General features: G+C 33.6%; 1 protein-coding gene across 1 annotated transcript; it reads right to left on the bottom strand.

Moving 5' to 3' along the window:
* Nucleotides 1–1,948: 1,948 nt before the first annotated feature.
* Nucleotides 1,949–15,263, bottom strand: LOC114380486 (plant intracellular Ras-group-related LRR protein 6-like). The gene is made up of 21 exons (XM_028339568.1): nucleotides 15,021–15,263; nucleotides 14,841–14,907; nucleotides 14,402–14,538; nucleotides 14,237–14,323; nucleotides 14,034–14,109; nucleotides 13,136–13,210; nucleotides 12,944–13,013; nucleotides 12,754–12,831; nucleotides 12,599–12,659; nucleotides 12,393–12,471; nucleotides 11,987–12,077; nucleotides 11,624–11,684; nucleotides 11,472–11,539; nucleotides 11,314–11,381; nucleotides 10,545–10,682; nucleotides 9,833–9,937; nucleotides 9,098–9,222; nucleotides 8,872–8,968; nucleotides 3,307–3,381; nucleotides 2,752–2,807; nucleotides 1,949–2,319 (listed from the first exon to the last, which is right to left on the bottom strand). Exons 1-21 carry the CDS (start codon nucleotides 15,083–15,085, stop codon nucleotides 2,238–2,240), a joined length of 1,761 nt encoding a protein of 586 aa, XP_028195369.1. The 5' UTR covers nucleotides 15,086–15,263; the 3' UTR covers nucleotides 1,949–2,237.
* Nucleotides 15,264–17,992: the final 2,729 nt, after the last annotated feature.

A 17,992-nucleotide genomic window follows, 5' to 3' on the forward strand; every position in this document is an offset into this window, starting at 1 on the left:
GAATCATGTTTTGAATATGAAAGTTATATATAACTATTAGCTTCTAAAAATCACATTCAAAATGTAAATCAAACTAATGTATGAAAAAATATGTCAGAATATGTCATTTATTTAAATTTTAGTATCTCAAGAGATTAATCTTTGACTTTCAAGTAAAAATACCCTGAGTTAAAAAAAAATGGCTGCCTCTTTTTTTCTTTTCATTTTTTCATTTTAGGTTATTTTTTAATTTTAATTGTATTAAAAAGGACAATCGCCTATATCTATTTTTTATTAAAAAATTCTTAATTTAGTCACATTTCCATTATCATTACTCTTAAATGCTATCACAATTCATTTAAAAGCAAGCAAAATGCCAACAATTCACTTACCCTAGTCAATATTATATGAATAATTTAATGATAATACAGTTTACGCGTTTTTGTGATTAAATTTTCTCTACGAAAAAAAGTCATTCATTACCAAAAAGAAGGTAAGGGAATAAATTCCTCACATGGCTACTACAAGACTACTTGACTTGGGTCGCTTTTCTAGACTTTGTAACTGTACAAACCCGTGACTAAAATCCGACCCTCCTCCAAAATCTTAAGGAATGATTTTGAGATCACGTTGCAAACAGACGATATTGGGAATGATTTTGAAATTTCATTACAAATAGATTAATGGAATATAGATATTTTAATCATATCCAGATCTTTTGTTCTTTTTCAAATTTTGGTTTCCTGGATTATAATTGGAGGTTCATGGGGCAAAGTTATCCACTAAAAACAAGTACAATTTAACCTTTGTCGGCTTGTTTCATAGGCTAGTTTAGTTTGCTTAGCATGTAAGGCATGATATTAGTTAAAAATGAAGGGGGGATATAAAGAATTGGACCCATATTTAATTTACTTTTTGATAAACTGCAAGTACCTTAAACGTATACCTACCAAAGAACAGTGTAACCTATATTGAAAAAGGGTCTCTATACATATCTAAAAGAAAATCTAAGGGAACAAGTCATTGTTCAGCAAGGTACACACAAATTGCCATCAATTCGCATGATCTCATGTTTTATTAAATTCATTTGGCCTTCTCAGCTGTGACTATCTGAATTCAGAATCAGGTGATAGTTTAAACTTGAGAACCTTGTGAAGTTGAAACACAGGTTTCACTTGCTTTGTTGGAGCTTGACTTTAATCAATTACCCGGAAGGGTTCGTGGGCGAGATCGAACACACGTTTAGGCCCAACGATGTGTGTGTGCTGCACATGGCACGACAAGCTGCGAGGGGCTATGGAGGATGTTGTAATCCTATGTGGAAGGATGTATATTATGATCATGAGACCAGATTAATCCAATGAGATAAAAGAAATCCCTCGAAAATCTCGTTAGTCCACCGTAGACATCGTCTATTTAAAGATTTAAAATTTTAATTTGATAATTTAAAAATAATAAAAATACAAATAAAATAAATAAACAAAAATAAAAAAATGAAATATGTAACTTGATACTAAAAGTATGATTGTACATTTTTAATTCCTAAACTTCATGATTCTATAAATTTTAAGTATTAATGTCATATCAACATATAAATGTCACATTAATATTATCAAACTGTCACATCATTTTTTTAAAAATCAATTTTATCCTATTCTCCTTTAATTCTAAATCAAATGGTCACTAAATTCAATAATATCGCATAGAAACTAATTAAATCACATCATTCTTTTAAAATAAATTAAATTCAATCAATTAAATACTCAAAGAATGACAATTAGTTTATAACTTTATATTTTATCCTTCTTTAGATATAAAATGTAATTAAGTGGAGTACAAATTATAAATAAAATTAATGCTACTAAGTTAACTAATGTTTTTAAAGTGTGTGAATTAATTAAAAAAAAGTCTTGTATTAAGGTACAAAGCTAGTATTATATAACTCAAGAATAGATATGTATACTACATAAATCCTGGGGAAATCAAATCAAGCCATGCAAATTAGTTTGTAATGTTAAACATTCAAACCGTAAAAAATGAGTTACATGAAATAGCACACAAAAGCAGAGGTAACCACAGGGAAGAAGAATTGAACAAAATAAAGCGCAAAAACAGACAGCTGAGGAAAAAAAAAACTGTATCAACATGTCAGTATGTCACGGAAAGAATGTGACACCTAGAAAAAAAAATTGGACACTTTAAATATTGCTGTTCATGTCAAGCACAACCCTTTCAAAGGAGGGAAAAAACTAAAAATACTATTGCTCTTGCTCTGGCAATTTGTCCTTCAAATATTGCAGAACAGCTTTAGTTCCTCTATCCAAGACAGTTCTTCGAATGCTGAAACAAGTAAAGAAACATTATCCACTTATCAGTTCAATTTCGACACCCTGCGTTCCGCATCACATGTCTAGAGATCTAGCATATCTTTATATTTTGTTTCTGCTTTATTGGGAACTTAAGCTGCATAGCGTTTTACTTTTGCAGGAGTCAAGTTGGTCAAGTAAAATCTTAGCGAATACCAAGGGTAATTACACCTTACCCTTCGTAGTTTAACACTACTTCAATTTACTAACTCTAAAACTCTAGTTAAATTATGCGAAGCTGACAAATTTTAACATTTTGCACTCTAATTCAAAACTCAGGAGGATTTAATGAGACAAAATTTAGAGAGTAAGTTGAGAAAAAGCTAAGCTATATGGGTATAATTGTGTAATTTAACCCTAATACTAAACATGTGAACAAGGAAAGGTCGGGGCAGAGGGAGGCTACCTTCTGAGAGGATTCCCATCAAGTCTCAGTGCCTGTAGGCTTGGCTCCAGCAAACCCTGATCAAATAAATTTCTTGAAATAAATGCAATGAAGGAAAGTTATAGCACAAATGCAGATGATAAAAGTTACCGCGTGGACACTGAGACAATAAATTCTATCAAATTTTCCTTGTTAACTTTTTTACATGCCCAACATGGAGACCTATAGCACCCCATATTTCTCAAAATACATTTGTATGAGAACTATTCACAATAAAGAAATGACATCACTCATATTTTAAATTAGAATCCACTCTCAAGTGTACCTTCTACTTTAAAGAATGACACATGTCATTTCCGTTTTTTAACTTTGCCCCCCCACCCTTAATTTTAAACTTAAATCTTTTGAACTAATTATGCACATTTTTTTATCATGTTAATTATTATTTTTTCCTTAATCTATACTGTTTGGATTCTACTTAAATGATTGCTTATACGTATCTGTTGGGACTTGCTAGTTAGGTCAACAAAATAACCAGCTCTCCTCTCGTCTTTTGAGAGAGGGATTGTTTCTCACCAGCTCGGGCAGAAGGACTGAGATGTTGTTATTAGATAGGTCGAGTTCCTTGAGAGAAGTGAGATCTTTTAACCCCTGAAAACAAGTTCATAGGTAAGCAAATGAAAAAAATAAAAGAAAAATTTAGCATTTATTAAATAGTTCGTAGTGTGAGTGTCTATTAGACAAGTTTTAGGAGCTGAGTTTGCATGTGTGTCTGCATCTATATGACTCAACCTTTAGAGGTCAAACTATTCATGTAAGTTAGTCTGCTCTCTGATCACTAATAATTTACGGGAGTATGATAAGGAATTCACCAGAGGTAAATATTGAACTGTAACATTTCTCTTCAATCATCAGTCTATAGTAGACAAAAATCCAATTTTATGAACTTGCTACTGTAAAAATACATTATCTATAATAGAAAATAAGAACAGCATTTTGACATGAAAAATACCAAGAAAATGGCAAGCGGCTTTTCAAGGTTGAGAGGAAAATAAGTGGACACTAAAAAGTTACTTTCAAGCCAATATGAACTTTTATATGATCAGAATTCAAGAGGCACATACAAGTTGCTGGACCCTAAGCTATAACAAGATTCTAAGAGAAGATATTTTCAGAAAGTGAAAGTGAGTTTTCTTCAACCACTTGACTTGAGTATACATCTTTGTATTTATAGACAGAACTGATATTAGATCAGCTGTCACAACTAACAGCTGTCATAACTGAAAAGCTGTTAACTAATTAACAATCTAACTATCTTAGTTAAAACTAACTGAGACTGCAGTTGAATAACTACAGGTCTCTTTACAATACTCTAATACCCCCCCTCAAACTCAAGGTGGTTGAGACTTTGACAAAGTCTCAATTACATTGAGTTTGCCTCGAAGAAAAACAAATCTGGCTGGAGAGAGAGGTTTGCTGAGTGCATCTGCCCATTGATCAAGAGCAGGAATACGATGAACAATCAATTGCTTGGTGAGCACATTTTCATGAACAAAAAAGATATCAATCTTCATATGCTTTGTTCTTGCATGAAGTACTGGATTATGAGTGAGTGCCAAGGTGCTTTGATTATCACAATATCACAGGAGTTATGAATGGTACTCCTAATTCAGTTAACAAGGTCTTGATCCAAGAAATTTCTGCGGTGGTTTCAGCTAGACTTCTGTACTCGGCCTCTGTGCTGGATCTTGCAACAACTTTCTGCTTGTGAGACCACCAGGATATGAGATTAGGACCAAAGTATATAGCTGCACCAGAAGTAGAACATCTATCATCAGTGTCTGATGCCAATCAGCATCACAAAGAGCTCTAATAGAGTAAGGTTGACCCAAAGCTGCAGGTCGTAAATGAAGACCATAAAGAACCGTGCCTTTTAAATACCGTAGAATTATTTTCACTGCAGCCCAATGAGTATCCAAAGGATTTGCCATGAATTGGCAGACTTTGTTTACAGCAAAGCTTATCACTGGTCTAGTTATAGTCAAGTACTGCAAGGCACCTACCACTGAACGATACATGGTAGGATCAGTAAACAAATCTGAGCCTGTTGTAGTGAGCTTGCAGCTTGAAGTCGTAGGGGAAGAAATAACTTGTGCCTGTGTCAAATTAGTTTTCTGTAAGAGATCTCTAATATATTTGCTCTGTGTAAGTAATAGAGAACTATCAGATAAAGTCTTGACTTCAATCCCAACAAAATAATCAAGTTGACCAAGTTGTTTGAGAGAAAAATTTGAATTAAGTTGAGAGGTGAGCTGTTGAATCAATTGAATGGAGCTGCCGGAGATAATAATGTCATCCACATAGACCAAAAGATAAACTGAGGCTGCGTAGATGAACAAAGAAGGATCACGTTTACTAGCTACAAAACCAAACTGAATAAGAGTAAACTGCAGCCTCTCAAACCATTCCCTAGGAGCTTGCTTGAGACCATACAAAGCCCTATTCAGTCTCCAGACCAATGAAGAATTAGAGTCTTTAAAACCTGGAGGTTGAGACATGTAGACACTCTCATTGAGAAGCCCATTCAGAAAGGCATTGTTAACATCTAACTGAAATAGTTTCCACTGATTAATAACAGCCAAGGTAAGGATAAGTCTGATGGTGACAGGCTTCACCACAGGAGAAAAATCAAATCCTTGAACTTGGTTGAACCCCTTTGCAACAAATCGAGCCTTAAACTTGTTTATTGAACCATCAGCATTTTCTTTCAGTTGAAAAACCCATTTCCAGCCAATTGCCTTCCTATCAGGTGGGAGAGGCACTAAGTCTCAAGTAGTATTCTTCATAAGAGCATCATATTCTTGTTGCATAGCTAATTTCCAATTAGGATCAGTCAATGCTTGCTTCACACTGGTTGGTTCACAGTGAGCTAGAAGAAGTGTAGGATGAATTCTGGGTTGATGTATACCAGATTTTGATCTGGTTTGCATTGGATGGATATTTGCTGGTTTGGGAGGGAGAAGATGCAGTGTCCACAGAGGAGGATACAGGTTCTTATAATGTGGGTTTGGACCTAACTCAACACCAAAAACTAGCTCAAAGGGTGAGGGTTGCCCCCCACTTATATACTATATCTTGGCACTATCTGTAGCCAATGTGGGATTTGGATTCTTCTCAATACAGGGCTAGGAGAAGCAGAAACAGGGGTGTCAAAAGAGACTGCAAAGTCAGCAGAAAGATGAGCTGACTGAACATGCTGAGAATGAGTAGTAAGAGACTGATCAGAGGAAGAGGAAGATTGATCAGGAGGAGACTGATCAGAGGGTGAGTTGGGTAAATGATGAGATGCAGAAGAAGCATTTGTGTGAGGATGAGAAGTAGAGGAGTTCTGAATATTATTCTGAACATTAGGTATAATAGGTATTGAGGGAAAATTGAAAGAAGTAGGGGATGACAAAGACTGACTAAGAGAACAAGTGGATTCAAACAGTTCAGCATAAGGAAACTTGGACTCATTAAAAAGGACATCTTTGGATATGAATAGTCTGCCGGAAGGAGAAAGACACTTATAGCCTTTATGAGAAGTTGAATAACCCAAGAAAAAGGCATTCTTGAGATCTGAAGTCCAATTTGTGACTGTTATAGGGTCTGAGCAAGGGAAAACAAGCACATCCAAAAGTTTTGAGGAAGTTATAGTCAGAGAATTTGTTAAACAGAACATGATATGGAATAGAGAAATTTAAAGAGGCTGTGGGTAGTTTATTGATGAGATAAACAGCAGTTGTAAATGCAAAATCCCAAAATTTCAGAGGTAAAGAAGCATGATGCAACAAAGTGAGACCAAGTTCAACAATGCAAAATCCCCTCCCCAGTCAGTTTGTAGGCTTTTAATTTTGGTGTTAAATTGCAATGGATTTACAGTTGAATTTTCAGAACTAGAAAGATCTCAGAATTGGGGTTTGGGCCTAACTCAACTCCAAAAGCTAGCTCATAGGATGAAGGTTGCCCCTCACTTATATACTCTATCTTAACCTTATCTCTAGCCAATGTGGAACTTGAGTTTTTCCCAATACACCCCATCATACCCAACACTTTTGGACTTGATGCATGGATAAATGACGAGTGACCCTTTGCATGGATCTAGGATAGGTTCTGATACCATCTTAGAATGTGGGTCGTGTTAGGCCCAAACCCACATTCTAAGAAAAGACAACAAGAGGCAGAACAAGAAGAAGAGTTCTGAAACTGAATGTTGGAGAAACTGTAGAGACCATCAGGACCAACACTGCCTTGAAGCAAGACCTCATTGGTAACCTGGGATTTCACAGCACAATAATTAGAATGAAACTCAAAGTAAACACCATTGTCCCTAGCAAATTTACTGGCACGAATAAGATTTTTAGTGATGCAAGGCACATGTAAAAGATGATTGAGAGACAAAGACACTTTGGAATTATTAGGAAAAATAAAAGTAGAAAATCTAGAGGAAGTAATTGGCAGACCTTGAGCATTGCCAATGAAAATCTGGTCAGGGCCTTCAAAAGGTTCTATTTGCTGGATATTCTGAGATTCTCCAGTAACATGGAAAGAAGCACCCGAATCAGGATAGCACTGGGAGGATTTTGATAGTTGTTGACGGTTGTACACCTATTCCAAATTAGAAGGGCGAGAAGCAGCATAGTTCTGCCCTGAACTAGTGTTATTCTGTCCATAGCCAGAATTGAAGTTGTTCTGCGACTGACTTGAATAATTCTAAGAAGAGTTCTGACTAGTAAGGTAATGAAGAACCAAAGTTGAACTTGGTTGATAGTGCTGGTCATAGCGATCATGACAAACTGATGCAGTGTGGCCATATTTCAGCACACTTGACATTGGAAATTAGCGAACCGCCCACCACCACGGCCTTGGCCGCCACTGCAACGGCCACTGCTGCGGTTAAAACCATCACTACGGCTAGAACCACCCTGATAATGGGAGAAACTTTCAGGTTCCAATTGTTGAAAGTTCTTGTTTGGCACCATGTAGCTATCGAAGCCATGCGACGAGAAAGACTTAGGGTTTACTTGTGTGTAGTTAATTGAAGGAGAATCAGCAAGCGTTTATTTGTGAAACTTGTTCAGACGCGCTTCGTGAGCTAAAAGAAGTGCTTCTACCTCCGCAATTGGTAGAGGTTTGAACTTGCTTTCAATGACAGAAATAACTGAGTCATAATCAGGTGGGAGTCCTTCAAGTATTGAATCGACATGCTCCTGAAGCATGATAGGACTTCCAACTGAGGCAAGAGAGTCAGAGATCTGTTTGATTTGAAGCAAAAATTCTCGCATCAATTTTCCTCTGAGTATCGTAACTCTTAATTCTGTGCGCAATTGACGCACCGTGACTCTTGTTTGCTTGAGAAAATAATTGTGAATCCTTTCCCATACTTCATAGGAATGAACGCATCTGAGAACACAAGATAAAATCAATGATGAAAGCATCGATTGAAGCCATGTGAGGAGAACTTGATCCTGCTGTTCCCAAGCTTCATATGCAGGATTTTTTATTCCAACTGTGTGATCTGCTTCAGTGAGAAATTGCAGGGGAATTTGTGGATTTGCCACAAAACGCTGAAGTCGATGAGATTTGATAATAGGTTCAACCTGTTGGCGCCATAGCAGGAAGGTCAAATCATCGAGCTTGTGAGAAATGAAATTAGGAAAAGAAGAAGTAATGCACGAGTTGTTTTGAGCAACCATTGTTGATCTTACCAAGCACCAGATACCATAACAGAATTCTAAGAGAAGATATTTTGAGAACCTAAAGAGAAAAGAAATCTGAGAAAGTGAAAGTGAGTTTTCATCAACCACTTGACTTGAATATAGATCTTTGTATTTATAGACAGAACTGATATTAGATCAGCTGTCACAACTAATTAACAGCTGTCATAACTGAGCAGCTGTTAACTAACTAACAATCTAACTATCCTAGTTAAAACTAACTGAGACTGAAGTTGAATAACTGCAGGTCTCTTTACAATACTATAATAAGTTACAGTCATTGTCTAAACAATATCAATTCAAGGATATTATCATAACTTGGGATATAAATAAACAAGCAGTTACACATGCTTAATCCCTGTTTTCTACCAAAAACAAATGTTACCACTGGAATTGATTGAAGGGAATTCTGACTCAAGTCAAGGATCCGTAGCTGTTGCAGCCCCACTATATCTGATGGGACTTCACTGAGCCTCATTCTCCTGTTAGTGTTGTGATGAAAAAGTTTAGCACAAGCTCCCAAGAAGATAAAGGAGAATATGAAAGTTAAATCTCTGTGTATGTGTGTGAAGTTCTCTTCTTACACTTGCCATAGATTTCAGGTAACCAACCTTAGGTAAAGCTCTTGCAGGTATGGCAAACTAGAAAATGCAGGTACATCTAGTAATGAAGCCGCATTACCACTTAGATCCAGGATCTGAAGCTTAGGCACCACTTCAAAGCCATCCAAAGGTATCTATTGTTCAAATGACAGATATGGTCAGTCATATCATACATCTCATTTGAATTTATAGCAGAGAATATAAGCATGTGAACTAAGAAATTTCATATTACTGTTAGGATTTCTGCCACTATCATCTCTGATAAATAATGAGGAAAAATAATATCTAAAAATGTTTCATTGCACGCAGCAGAGTACATCCCTATTATAAAAAATCTAACCATAAGAAATTTTGAGAAGTTCTAACAACTAACCATTTTGGCCGTTGATTACCTTTTGATACCTGCCTTATAGAAGAGTTATTTATGTTATTGGAAATTAATAGTACTGTTGTTTAGTAAAGAGAAAAAGAAAGAATTCAACTTGTCAATGATACAACTATGAAGGAATTAAAACATACATTGCCCTTTTTATTTATGTTAAGATAACTTTATAAATCATTCCAAAAGCAATGACCACCAATGGAAGAGAAAAACAACTATTTATATGGATTTTACAACTGGAAAAACCATATTAACTATTTATAAAGTATTATGTCCTGCAACAGTTCTATATACATTTTGACACCATTATTCATTTTATAAGAAAATTAATAGAGAGAAGTTCTCAAATCATTAGTCGTTACCTGTTTGAGGGGATTGTTATCCAGCTTCAAACATGAAAGGCTCAAAAGTGATTTAAGAATTGAACCTGGCCACTCTTTAATTTGATTCTTAGATAAAATCAATGTCTGGAAAGAGCACAATACACAGAGAATTAATAGAGCATTTTCAAATCAGCAGCAGGTCAATTTATGACCATAATATCTAAGTAATTTTCCCAAGCCTCAAACATTAATCAATTAACAAATTATCACTAAATCTGGAAACATATCACCATTAATAGATCCATAAATAGCTTTGAGCATGAATCTTCATGAAATAATCACTCAACAGAAAGAAAAGGGTTTACCATATAAGAAATATTTTACTTTATACAAAGAAAATGAAAATAATGGCAAAAAACCATTTTCCTTCCGATTTAGAGGAAAGTTAAGGATCATTACGATTATTTTCTGTTGTAAAATATCAGCACAGGCACAAAAATAGCATAATTACAAAGAAAAAAAATGTAAATAATAATATTATAGTGCTTATTTAGTGCACAGAAAAATATACTGATAATAATGTAAATAAATTACAATCCTTCTACTTATGACTACTAATATACTGATAATATGTCATGCGTTCCTTTTCACTCAACAAAGACAATGATAATGTCCATCTGTACCAGGAGATAATGGTTGCTAACTTATTACAGCATCTTACAGGAAATAAAACCAGAAGATAAGGTTTAACCTGGAGGGAAACACAAGAAGAAAGTTCAACCGGCAACTCCTGGATGGAGTTTCTGGAAAGATTAAGTTTTATCACCTCCCCTGATTCCCATACTTCTGATGGCACAGCACTCAACCCCAGCCCTTCCATAGAAAGTTCCTGAACACAGTTATAAATAGATGGGCAATTAGTGAGGAAATGAACATCTATCTAAAAATTTGAATGAAACTTTAACGAAGGTATATGGATTCGTTTGTTAGTTTATAATGTGATTACACATCTCAGAACAATATAATAACATTGATGAACCCATTGTCAAACTACAATGTAATCAACTTAATGATTGGTAGATAACAAACATACTCATCTTTCTTTGTTATTTTTATCCCAAAAAGACTCCTAAATTGCCAAGAAATTAACCAAATTCTCTAACCAAAAGATATAAAAAAACAAAAAAAGAACTTGATTTTGTCCCATTTTTCCTGGTATAAGCACAATGCCATGTGCCTGAATTTGATAGTTGAATTTGCACTAGAATATTTAAGTATCATCTGCTTGTTAAAAAAAGAAGTAAATATCACCTAGTAGCCTCTATTAGCAGAATACAGAATGAGTTACTTGGAAAAACTGAGTAATTTCAAGCAACTAATTGGCACTAGTATATTTTGTATATGCAATTAATGCACACAGCAATATCAACGCACTGACACAGACTACAAACAGTTTATCATAAAAAAGAAATTTATTGAATCTATGGAATGAATATTTTCCTTTTCAAGAGATGCAACACCTTTGAAGTGATAGACAATCGGGTAGCCATTGCGATCACCTCTTTTGTTGTGGTTACTGCTTCAGAATCTGCAGAAGAATTTTAAAATATCATATCTAACATCAAGAACAGAGTCAAATTTAAGTTATACGCATAATGCAGCTAACATTGTAAGATACCTTCATCTTCAGAAAGTCTGCTTCGGAGAAATTTCAGTAATGCTGGTGTAGGTCCAGATACTAATGAGCTGGTGAGAAAAAACATAAGTGAAAAAAAAGAAACATATAAATATAAATGTTGAGCTCAGAAAGGACTAAATAATTTCCTGTACCTTCGAAGAGTTCTCATAGGATTTCCACTAAGCAGAAGTTTCCTCAATGTAGTCATCTTGCCTAAACAAGAAACAAAAGGTAGAGATTCAATGTCAGTGAAGAGAATTGTCTACATTGAGAAGAATAATAAATCATGCCCAGATCCAGCATCTGAAATTATTTTTTATTTATAACTCTTTATCACAGGGAACGTAGCACTGTTTTTACAATTTTATCACTTGAAATCAGTATAAAGAGTTGAGGTAAAAAAATTATATTCCTTTATATTTTCTGTACAAACTTGTATACTGTTCTCATTAATTACATAGAATTGTTTTTTTTTTCAAAAATAAAGAAAATTATACTTATCTTGCTGACCTTACCCATTTCAGGGGGTAACCCACTCAAAGAATTATTAGAAAGATCCAAGACTAAAAGACTCAATTTGCATGCCTCTACTGGATAGTCCTTCAGCTGTTAATACACAAAATCAATAAGCAATTGAATTAATAATCAACTATTGAGGGAGAAGAGAACAAAGCATCAGAAGAAGAAAATTGCAATATACTTATTATTGCCAACAAAATTATACAAACAAGAGCTCTTTCCATACATAATAGAAGTAATTATGAACAAATAATTTCATCATTTTTTGTGTGTGTATTTCAATTAGCATGATTTGGAAAAATAATCGTTTTTTTGTTAGCTTCTGAAGAGTAGAGAGAGCTTTAAAAATAGATTATAGATTATTTCCCCTAAAATAGTGTTTCTAAGCACTCTATTACCTACCTGGTTAGAGTGAAGATCTAAAGTCCCAAGGCGAGAAAGGGCCCCTATCTCCACTGGTAATGTAGAAATATTGTTATTCCTAAATTGAGAGGAAAAAAAAAACATAATATGTATCAGAAGTGCAGATGTTTTAAGTAGAAAGAAAAAAAAATGCATTATGCTTTTAATAATATGAAGACTTGTATCAGGATAGGTTAGAATTTGACCCCAAATAAAGCTCTGTAAGTGAATGACAACCAATGATTGATGAAGGGATTGCTGATATTCCTACAGGAATAGACACATACCATTTCTAAGTCAGAATGAAAAATGGAGAAACCAAAAAGACAAGAAAAAGTAGACCCTTGTTTATAGAACTCACTGTTTTGATGAACGTAAACACGAATTAGACGTGAAAGGCCTCCAATGCTGGTTGGTATCCCATTCAGCAAATTTTTTGCTGCAGCAAGGATAACAATGGAAACAGGTTTACCAAATCAAAGGATTTACAAATAGGAATGATATAGTTAATTGACACAATACATGTGATTTTAGAGAACAAAGGACCTTACATGCATTGAATTCAGTAAGCATGGTCCATGATGAAATGAGATTTTCAGATATCACCGTTAGCTTGTTCCCCTTGCAAAGACAAAAAAGATAATGTAGTAAGAGCACTGGTTAATAGAATAAAATCTTAAATTTTTTAAGGTTTAAGATGTTTGCTGTCAATTAATATACTAAATTTTGCTACTAATTACTACCTCCATATCTAGTTTAGACAATTTGGAACAATTTGCTAAATCTTCTGGCAAACTTGTAATAAGATTGTTTGATCCCTGCAAAAAGAGAGTCATAAGCCTCATTTCATCAAATAGCATGTACATGATTATTATATGAATAAAGAGTTGGTACAAATATCAGTGCCAGTAACAGGAATTGAAAAAATCCTTTTGAAACAAGAAAAAATTTAGCCAACAAATTGTGGTACATCACTGTTTTTATCACAAGGGAAACTCCTTCCTTAATCATGCATCCTAAAGAAAATTCACTCTCCATTATTTATAATGTAGTTTTAACTTTGGATACTGATCTAAGAAGTATCTCACTGTTATAAATCAGTATGTGCTTTCTAACATTAAAATAGAACAAAGTGGGGCCCTAAAGAAGCATGATCACTTCAAAGAAGTAGCTGCATCCCATTCTTTTCTCTTCTATATTTTACACTTTTATTCCAATACAGATGAGAATATCACAATACTTACATATACTTATAACATTTTATTATGCCTACAATGAATCATGCTCACTTTTAAAACACTGATTCTCCCTTTCGATTTAAGGCTTGTGTTTTATGCAGATGTTATACTAATTTTATATTTTTGAGTTATAGATGTTTCATGTGCCATAATTTTAAAAATTTGTCAGAACATATCAATGCTCCATGTTGTATCTATACTTTCTAATGGGTTACCACAATCAAATTCCATTTATGGTCATTTAAATAAATAAATAAATTTGATAGCATTTCAAGGTTTAATTCATAATAATCACAAGCACAATTTGAACAAACCCCTTTTGTCAGATAAGCAGCATAAGGCAACCACTCAACCAACATCTACACCAATAAGTTCCAGACTTTCAGCAAGACATGGCTATTACCTTTAAGTCTGACAATTCTAAGCATCTTCCAAGCGAGCTAGGAAGTTCCGTGAGCTGATTATTTGAACAATCAAGCCTAAACAAATAAATGCAAAAGCCAAGCGGTTTGCAAGGCACAAATGCAAACAGAGTAAGTACAAAAAGGAAAGTAAACTTTCTAAAATCAATCAACCTATGAAAAAATAACACATAATTCAGCATACTTCACAAGTGACGTAGCCGATCCAATCTCCTCTGGTATGTTAACTATTGAATTGAATGAAACATCCAACATCTTCAACTGAGGCAGCCTGTGAACCAGAATCAAATTTTCAAACTGAAAACCATACAGGTTAAACAACCAAAACTCAAACATTACAAAAACTCACTCTCCAATAGCAGCTGGAAGCTGAGAAAGAGAGTTGTGGCTAAGATTCAACACAGCAAGAAAAGGCAAATTTCTCAGATCTTCCTTCAACGATGCAATGCTATTGTGAGCCAGAATAAGCTTCTGAAGCTCCACTGCCTGTAAATTTCATTCCATTTCATTTCAATTTTCACTCCATTTTCCTAATCAAAATGATTCTATGCTATTGCAAACCAGAACAAGCTTCACAGCCTGTAAATTCCATTTCCTTTCATTTAATTGCATTTCATTTCAAATTCAATTCCATTTTCCTGATAAATTTTTTTTCAATGCGTAAATTCCATTCCATTTTCCTAATAATTTTTTTTTCAATGCGTAAATTCCATTCCGTTTCATTTCATTTCAAATTTCATTCCATTTTCCTAAACGACGTTTCAGTTCAATTTTGAAAGGAACAGTACCTCCCACCACTTGTCGTCTCCGCCGCCGAGGCCCTCCAGATTCCGGTAAACCTCGTCGGGAATTTCACTGCAAATCGAAAGAACAACGAAAACAATGCACGAATGAATGGAAACAAAAGGAAGAATAAAACGACGGCGTAGAAGTGAATGGAGCAGTGGAGAGAGTTGGCTATGGCTTACGTGAGGGATCGATTGGAGAGGTTGAGAGAACCAGAGGCTCTCGCCGCTTTCAGCAACCGATCCATGGCACCGTGCTCAGATCAGATCCAGAGGTGAGGAAGATAGTGTTCAACTTCAAATTTCAAAAGGATGATAATATATAATTCTTTTCTAGGCTTCACAACTTCACTAGTGTGTGTGCATCAATGAACATGACAGTGTGCAAGTGTGCTGCTTTTGTCGATGTGGTGCAATTTCAATTCAGTTTAATGCTCATTGTTGTTCAACCATAACTATATTGGGGAGTTTGGTAGCGTTACATTTTTTTTTCATGCTTAATAAAATGTGTTTGTCACTATTAAAAATATTTAAATATTTTTTAAAAAATTAAAGAATTATGTGATATTTTTATTATTGTGAATAATATGATATTTTTATTACAGTTAAAAAGATAATTTTTGTGGAAAAATGTTTAATTTTTTTGAGAAAACATCATTTCCTATAAATGAATGTTAATTTTTTAAATTGGATATTAAGGATGAGAAACTAAAGTTTTCTGCCTAAGATTTCCAAGAAACTAAGAGTTTCTCCTACTAAAATGTTTATTTTAGTTCCTGAAATTACAAAATGGCGATAAATTAATTAATGAAAAATAAAAAAGAAAATCAAATTTAATCTTAAAATATGTAAAAAGTGTGATAGATTAGTTGTGTAACTAAATTTATAAATTTATGAGATCATTTTATTATTAAATTGTAATGTTTAAAGTACTATTTTGACAATAAATTATATTTTCAACAACCAATTTTAAGATTAATTTGTCACACTTTTTTATTAAGAGATCAAATTTAAATTTTGTATCTGTCAGAGACCAATTTGTCATTATGTTACACTTCCAAATGACCAAAATGGATATTTATCCTAATTGTAATGTTAAAAATAAGGCATAAATACATTTTTTAATCCTTTATATTTTTAAAGTGAGTTGAAATGATAATTTTAAAATAATAATTGATTTTGATTGTGAACCTAAAAAATGGAAATTATCGAACCTAGAAAATTACATAAAAGGTGAATCCAACAACAATGGAAAAATTAAAAAAAAATCTAATATGAGATTCTATTTTATTGCTCATAAGTCTCACCTTTCATGCACCATGTTATAGCCCCTCTTTAAAATAATAAGAGACCAAGTTGAATATAAATGACTAAAAATGCTTGCATAAAAGTAATGATTAAACTAAAACTATCAAAATAAGTATTCATTAGGGCAGAATGAGCTATTTATTGGAATTTGGAAGAGTTTTATACAAACTTTTACCATGTGGGAAGCAACATGTTGCTAGCTATAAGGCTACTTGTCAGGCCACGTGGCTCAAAATTTTGATTTCTGACTTTCATATTGTTGAAAGTATTCTAAGCCACTTGTGATATTCTGCAACAATATTGCTGTTATGCATTTTTCTCAAAACAACAAGAGTTCTTCTCTTACAAAGATTTTGATATTGAATACTTGTTTGATAGACAATTTTTTTTGGATTTTTAGACTCAAAAAGAGCATCTTGTCATAGAGCATATGTTGGCAGATCCACAAGCTAAAAGCCTTAACTGTTGGAGCTTTTCTGAAACATGTAGCTCATATGGGTGGTTTAGTTAAGTCTTTTAATGTATTGTGTTAGTACGAGTATGATATTATTTTTTTTTTTTTAAGAAATATGTCCTTATTGAAAAAAAAAAAAAACCCACCGAAAAGATGTCCTTGGAGACCTGATGCAAGATGTTACAAGATCAATTAGGACACATGGAGATCTTGTCAACAAGTAGAGGCTAAGCTGGCTGAGGATCAAGCAGAAGAGGAACAATTATTTGCAATGTAATGTTTTAGAACCGACAACACTACAAAAAAGCTTGGTTTATTGATAATGGTTGTACATACCATATGACTCATGACTAAAAGAGCTCAACAAAACTACTATTTTCAAAGTTAGAATTGAGAATGAAGCACACATTGCAATATAAAAAAAGAAGTCATTGCAATTGAGAGCTATTAAGGTTTGAAATTATTTGTTAACGTGTTATATATTCCTTGAATTGATCAAATTTTTTTCAATGCTACTTGGCTATTAGAGAAAGGCTTCAAGTGTTGTTTGAAGATAAATATTGTTTGATTAAATATACAAACAACATTGAAGGGTTTTTTTGTAGGCAAAAGAAATATATCAGTAAAGATTAAATAATACAAGAAGTGTTAAAATATGGCCAAACAGATAAAAGACAACATATAAAGAAACATTAAAGTGCCTCTTCCTTGACACATGGATAATATTTTATAAGCGCAAGACATCCTTGTCACAATCCATGAAAACAAAATTCCATTAATACATGGATCCCCTCGTTTAAAATGCAAGCAAATACCCTTCACTAGTTATCTATCATAACTCCATGCACATAATATTATTGCTCTAGTAAAATTTCACTTTGTGTAAAAGCTCAAATCCCTGAAGCAACACCAAGCTCCAATGACATACGAAAATGACACGCCCAAAAGCTTGAACCTTAGCCTTGCTCCCTGTAGGCTGCAGTCTTCATTAGGCATGGCTGCACCCATGACTCGCGAAGTCCTTCCCTCCCTACAATTTTTGTCGAGGTCCAAAAATTAGACTTATTCTTATCCCATCTTCAGTTCTATCTTGTTTTTATTTATTTATAAAAAATGGAGAAAAGATAATTTTTTTTTTAATTGGAAGGAATCTATTATAATATACTAAATTAAAATTTCAAGTAAAAATTATTTGATCTTATTTATTTTTTGATAGTTTAAGAAAGTAGTGATTATGACATCTTATTTATTAAGGTTTAAATTTTAAGTGCTTACCAACAAATTATATAAAAATTGTTTATTCTTATTTATTTTTTGAACTCAACATGAAATTAAGTAAAAATTCTGCATAAATATAAGAAAATAATAATTTTAAGCATAAAACAAGCATTAA

The sequence above is a fragment of the Glycine soja genome, chromosome 12 (assembly GCF_004193775.1).
Source record: "Glycine soja cultivar W05 chromosome 12, ASM419377v2, whole genome shotgun sequence".
Classification (NCBI taxonomy): Eukaryota; Viridiplantae; Streptophyta; class Magnoliopsida; order Fabales; family Fabaceae; genus Glycine; species Glycine soja.

Excerpts from the sequence above, each read along its gene's own strand:
- LOC114380486 (XM_028339568.1), bottom strand. The coding sequence starts at position 15,085 with ATGGATCGGTTGCTGAAAGCGGCGAGAGCCTCTGGTTCTCTCAACCTC. Across the intron at positions 11,685-11,986 it reads TGGGTTACCCCCTGAAATGG|GCAAGATGACTACATTGAGG; the intron begins GTAAGGTCAGCA and ends TTTCTTGTTTAG. Across the intron at positions 9,223-9,832 it reads ATAACAATCCCCTCAAACAG|ATACCTTTGGATGGCTTTGA; the intron begins GTAACGACTAAT and ends TTTGAACAATAG.